The sequence below is a fragment of the Buceros rhinoceros genome, unplaced genomic scaffold (genome assembly GCF_000710305.1).
Source record: "Buceros rhinoceros silvestris isolate BGI_N320 unplaced genomic scaffold, ASM71030v1 scaffold45543, whole genome shotgun sequence".
Taxonomy (NCBI): domain Eukaryota; kingdom Metazoa; phylum Chordata; class Aves; order Bucerotiformes; family Bucerotidae; genus Buceros; species Buceros rhinoceros.
In genome coordinates this window covers 1-6,226 of record NW_010405062.1, presented here as the reverse complement: position 1 = coordinate 6,226, position 6,226 = coordinate 1, and the positions used below count along the sequence as shown (strand labels likewise).

The 6,226-nt window shown below is 40.9% G+C and overlaps 1 protein-coding gene across 1 annotated transcript; it reads left to right on the top strand.

The window, feature by feature from the left end:
• Positions 1 to 528: 528 nt before the first annotated feature.
• LOC104491189 (serine protease inhibitor 2.1-like) lies at positions 529 to 3,977 on the top strand. Its single transcript, XM_010133571.1, has 4 exons — positions 529 to 1,165; positions 2,006 to 2,276; positions 2,891 to 3,038; positions 3,783 to 3,977. The coding sequence occupies exons 1-4, from the start codon at positions 529 to 531 to the stop codon at positions 3,975 to 3,977; spliced, it is 1,251 nt and encodes a 416-aa protein (XP_010131873.1).
• Positions 3,978 to 6,226: the final 2,249 nt, after the last annotated feature.

Sequence of the window (6,226 nt, the reverse complement as noted above, 5' to 3'; positions counted from 1 at the left end):
CTGTCCATGATGAAAGTGAGGGAATTTATTCCAATTCCAACGAGAATTGAGCTGCCTCACTCTTCATCACCTTTACTCAACTGCATTTGGGCAGGTACTGAGGAGTATTAGATGGCTTTGAAACCCACACCCTGTCTTACCTCATGGTAACTTGTTTGTTTAGATGTACCCTATAGGAGACATGAACCAGGGAAGATAATGTCATTGTTAATAGAGATTATTATGGACTTGGACTTTATAGTTTCATTGCCAATGAAGAAGAGAATTGCCTTTTTGGAGCAGTTACAATGGAATATTATGATTTTGTTATGCCTAACATTTTAATTTATAATTTGGTTGAATTTATTAATGACATTTGACATTGTGTCCATGGGCACTTTAAACATCCTATGTATGTTAGATCTTTACAGTTGCACTATATAATATTTATGCTAACAAACTATTCATTATTTCTTATTATCGAGCTCATCATTACCATCTGCTCATCTAATGATTGTTTATTTTGTGACAGAATTGTTTGAAAAGAAGATGAACTATCTCCGGTGCCTGTGTTTACTCCTTGCTGTTCATTGTGCTGTAATCCATTGCCACCTCGAAGACATTTGCACCAAAGCCAATAACACCAACCTGCTCGATGGATCAGAAAATTTATTACCACATAAGTGTGAAAAGGAAGGCTCTAACTATGCAGATTTTGTATTTAGATTTTACAAGGCTGTATCAAAAGAAGCTGATAAAAATGTTTTCTTTTCTCCCATGAGCATCTCTACTGCATTTGCCACACTGGCTGTTGGTGCTAAGTCAAGCACCCTGTTTCAGATTTTTGAAGGTCTGGGCTTTGATGGCCTGACTGAGACTCGCATACGTGATATCCATGAAAGTTTTCAAAAAGTTTTAGCAGTACTGAACTGTACTGATGTTAACATCACATTAAATATAGGGAATGCCCTTTTTACAGCTATTGAACCACTGAGGACATTTTCAGAAAATATAAAAAAATTTTATGGTGCAGAAATTAGTCCTAGCAATTTCCATAACCCAGAAGAAGCTAGAAAGCAAATCAATAAATATGTAGAGGACAAAACCAAGGGGAAAATTCCTGAACTAATTGGTCATCTTGATCAAAGTACTGTAATGGTTCTTGTTAACTACATTTATTTTAAAGGTAAGACATAACATAATTTTCCAATAGGTGATTTTGATTTAAAAAAAAAATTGTAGGGAACTCTTGATGATTTATTAGCAGAATGACTATTTAGGAAAGAGCTAAACTGTGCAGGACCTTCAAAGTAAAGATTAGATCTGTCCAAAAGCAGGTTACCTGATTGTTGAGGAATACTGATTGCTTGATTTTGGCCCAGTTTTCCTGGAAGCTGTGAACAGAGAAGTTTCATTCTAGTGGACCACCTCATAGACAGGGACCCACTGCATGCAGTGTCATGGTTCTGAGGGCATAACGACTACAGATGTTTCCAAGATCTCTGTGCTGACTGTATGTACCAGCCACACTTGGTGAACCAACATCCTTGCCCTTTCAGGGTCTCCAGTCTTATGGTAGATCTACAAGATATGCTGCATGAAAACTTGGGACATTGTATTTTGAGATCCTGTGTTTCTGCAGTCCTGCTTGAATTTTAGGCTCCTTTATTCTGCTGGTGAATTCCTCACCAGGCTGAGTGCAATCAACTTCTACTACACATAAGAAGAGCCCGTGGCTAAATGTTTAAGTGGTCAAATTTAAATGACACAAAAGACACAAGTGATGAGAACATATAGCTATGACAGAATCAGGAGTCTCTCAGTTGGGCCTCACCAACCTTTGGTGGTTCAACAGCAAGACAGGACTTACACGAACTATTCTGAACTTACTGCACAGCTAAAATGCTTTATTGAGTGTTATGCAGGAAACATCCTAATGTCCAAGTTGGTCTGATTTATACCAGCCATTTAACAAGTTCGAATACACATTTGAATACATGTTTGGTCTTTCCTTTTCCTCCATTAGCTGCCTGGGAAAAGTCTTTTGATCCTTTGGCTACATATGAGGATGATTTTTTTGTGAACACAAATGCCTCTGTTAAAGTCAGCATGATGCAGAGTGAGAATGACTACAACTATCACTGGGACCACTCTCTCTCTTGTGAGGTGGTAGAACTGCCTTACCAAGGCACTGCACGTGCATTGCTCATTCTGCCTGATGACGGAAAGATGAAGCAAGTGGAAGATGCTCTCTCCAAGGAAACTATTTGCAAATGGGATAGCAATCTTGCGACCAGGTAACTCTAGGAAGGTGGATTGCTCTACCTGAGGACATATTATTATTTCTAAGAGAAAGCATTAATTTTAGATTCCCTCCTCTTTGATATAATGTCCTGATTTCCTAAAGTGGGGGGTTAAGTGATTACGAGGATGAGTCAGAGCATAATGAATAAGCAGCTGCAGGTTCTCTGACCTGATAGAATGGGACATAGCATTGGAACAACTGCCTCAAAACTTGCTTGGCTACCTTCTGGATACCCCACATTTTCTTCCAACAATTCATTTGTTTTACTGTGTCTCAAATTTTATCCTCCTTTTCCCTTCTTTTAGACTTCCCACAGTTTATCTACTTTCTCTCTGTAGCTCTTTAGCCACAAAGCTGTGCTACCCGTGTACTGGGATGAAAGAGTGGCAATGAGGAAACTAGTTTCTTCTTCCCAAATCAAAGAGAGAACACAGGCACAAGAAGATGGCATGTCTCTCTGGGTGCCAAAATTACTCACAGAATACAAATACATCAAACAAATTAGCACTCAAAAGAATGCTTTCAAGTGTCACTGAGAGCAGCCAGCCTGCTGGCTGAAACAAAGCTGTAATGCTTCCCTGACATATTGTTTTCTTTGTTTAACAGAAGATTAGATCTGCGGTTACCAAAGATTTCTATTAGTGGGTCTTATGATGTTAAAAAGCTGTTCAAGGAAATGGGCATTACTGAAGTATTCTCTAGCAATGCTGATCTGTCTGGAATTAGTGGCAGCCGTGATCTTCGGGTTTCACAAGTAAGTGAATAGATGGCGATGGTGAATGGCGCTGGTTATGGTGGAGTTTTAAGTAAAACTCACAGTGACGTGCAGGAGCTTGCTTAATAATTGTGCTTTTCTACAAAGAGGCTCTGCCGTCCCACCTCTTATTTTAATATTGCTATTAAAAGATCAGGCATTAAGTACATGGAAAAGCTGGTCAAGATTTTAAATGATTTTTCGGCACGGGGAAGATGATTGTTTGCATGAGATTGTGTCAAGTAAATTAAAAATGAGGAGTATATTGTGATATTTGTATTGACTAGTACCTATGTTTTTTTAATATTCTCAAAGTTTCCAGTAGTAGAATTTCACTATGTCATTTGAAGCTACAGTTTGATGCGGCAAAGATGCCAAATACTGCCCCTGTATTAGCATTTAAATAGCAGTCTTCCATTAACCTTGGAATAAGAGAGAAATTTTTGCTAGTGGAAGTCCAAACCATCTAAGAAAATAAACCAGCTGAGGCATGGACTGTTATTATATCCCTCTACTCAGCACTGGTGAGGCTGTATTTACAGTGTGTCCGTTTTTAATTTTGGTTTTTCCTTTTCAGTCCTGACATGTTGCAGGCTGTTGGAGATTTACCACATAGTATAGTTTATTCCACTGGATTTTATCACTCCTTTCTTCTCCTAAGTATTCCATAAAAAGAAAGTTTATCTTCACCTCCTGCTTGCTGCCCTGTATACAAAAAACAGTGTTTGCTCCTTTTCTCTGCAGGCAATTCACAAGGCCCTGCTGCAAGTTGATGAGGCTGGAACTGAGGCTGCGGGAGCCACAGCCATAACCCTCACCAGAATTTTAACTCCTTCTGTTAACATCAAATTCAACAAGCCCTTCCTTATCTTGATTTCTGACAAAGAAACCAGCACCACGCTTTTCATGGGGAAAATAGTTGATCCTACTAAGAAGTAATTGCTGAGTTATCGAGCATACTGGTATTTGGCATGAGTTATAATGGTTACTCTGTCCACACATGCGGGCTACTCAGTGCTACTAACTTCTCTCTGACTGAGGGTTATTCAGAAGTAAATGAGGAATTTCTTTATCAAATTAAAAAGAAAAAAGAAGCAAAAACCACCCAACAACTGACGGTTTTAAAATGTAATGTTTTCCCCAGCTTAGTAATTCAAGTTATTAATACAAATATTTCAAATTTTTCCTTGGACGACAGTATTTTGCAAAGTCTACTGTTACATGTACGAGTATATTCTCTCTGCTCAGTGGTTTTGTTCAGACTGCTTTCAGTTCTGGGTTACTCACCAAAAGCTTTATCCCAACAAATAACTAGTCCCTTGTGATTCTATTACATCTTCTCCAGGACTTGCTGATGATCAGCATTCCCCTGAGCTGGTCCCTACAGAGTTCTTTCTTCCTTACATAGCTCTTTGCTGCCTAAGCCATTGTTGTTTACACTCAACCAATCTGTTCTTTCTCACATGTTCCAACTCTTTGCCTGGGATGTGTTAAAAAAATTCAACAGAAAAAGAGAAAATCTGAGACAATAGATTTATTCCACTGTAGCACCCACTGTGTCTTTTCACAGTCCACTGGGTCAGCAAAAATCTTTGAGAGACAGTGACATTAGGCATAAACTATTAAAGCATTGTCCAGTGACAATGTCATCCTTGAATTATTGCTATGGCTGATTAATAAAATAAATATTGTCACTTAAATCCATCACTTAAGGACTGACTCCAGTCTCTTGCTATAAATCCTTTCTATAAATTTTCTAAAACAAATAAAAGCTTTCTTATTAACGTAGCAGGGTGTCTGTAAAATATTTTTTTAAGATTGTTAAATGATTTCAACTTTTCTCATATGGAGATGACAATTCCTTGCATTCTCTTCTTACTTGCCTACTTGGGTAAAATCTGTCTTCAAGAAATACATGAACACTTCCTTGCTGCTGTGGGACTGCAAATCACCCACTCTTAACCGCAGTGGAGCACTGGGGCCCAGTGCTCAGCCTTGCTGAGCTCTATAGCAAACTCTTTATCGCGTAGTGGCTGCCTCAAGGAGAAGCTGGCTCCTTACTTTAACAGCTTCTCCCTCACTGCACTTCTTTGACTGGTGCCGTCCCATATTGACCCTGGATAAGTTTTTTGCAAGCGGAGCTTAATCCGTGTCCCTGGGAAGATGACGTTCCCGAATGCACACTGCTTGTTTTCTCAGTATTCCTGGCAATGTGCAGTGAGCACTGCAAAGGCAACGCAAGCCCAGATCAACAAACAAGCTTCCAACATCTCTCTGGCCCTCTGACCTGTTCTCCCAGACTTGGTCTAGCCTGCATAGAGGTGCTTTACTGAGATCCTTCAATGTTTGTAGTATGGACGTGGCACTCGGGGACTACACTTCTGACTCAGGGAGACTTGGAGACTGCTGCCTTGTGAGTCCTTTGCTCCAAGCAGCAAGAACTCAGTGGAAGCACTGAGCTATTGCTTCTTCTGGGGCAAGATACCATTACCCTGTGAACTCAGAGATACTGTGCCTCTGTGCAAAGCAGTGGTTTTTACAAAGTTGAGATCAATGATAACTTGCTGTGGTGTGAGGCAGCCTGCTCTGTGGTGGCTGGACAAACTCAACAAAAGCTGGGAGCAGCTCCAGTGAGATCCCACCCTGATAAACCTGTGCAGCTGTACTGATTAGAAGGTAGGATGGTGAGATTTTTATCGGAGTGGGGTGGCAGAAAAACAGGTTCTCAGCCTATTGCTAAAGGAAAGCAAGTTAGGAAAAATCTCACGTTGCCAGGACAGGGCAGAGGCTTTGGGAAATAACATATGGAGCAACTTCCCACCCCCACCCCACCCCACGCCCCCTGCCTCCCAGGCCTTTGTTTTTGAGAGTGGAGGCAAGGAACTGCAGGACGAGAGCTGCACCGCCAGTTTTCACATTGGAGTGTGAGGAGTGATTGCTCTTGGCAAACAGGGCACCTTTCAATGCTGGATGGGCTTGGGAGGTATCTACCAAGATGTGCAGCATCACCACAGTTGCCCTCCAGTTGAGTAACTTAATGTTCTCGACCAGTAGGCTGGCCTGAGCTGTGGCAGGGACCTGGAGTTGGAAGAGGGATTGTCCCATATCTCTCTGAAAGGGGAGGATGCGAGGCAAACAGGAAGGAAATTAGTCTTCTGCCATACTGTCCTGGGTTCAACATGGAGGAA

Coding starts and splice junctions, on each gene's coding strand:
- LOC104491189 (XM_010133571.1), top strand. CDS start 529: ATGAACTATCTCCGGTGCCTGTGTTTACTCCTTGCTGTTCATTGTGCT. Junction 1,166..2,005: donor TAACTACATTTATTTTAAAG/GTAAGACATAAC, acceptor TTCCTCCATTAG/CTGCCTGGGAAAAGTCTTTT. Junction 3,039..3,782: donor GTGATCTTCGGGTTTCACAA/GTAAGTGAATAG, acceptor TTTTCTCTGCAG/GCAATTCACAAGGCCCTGCT.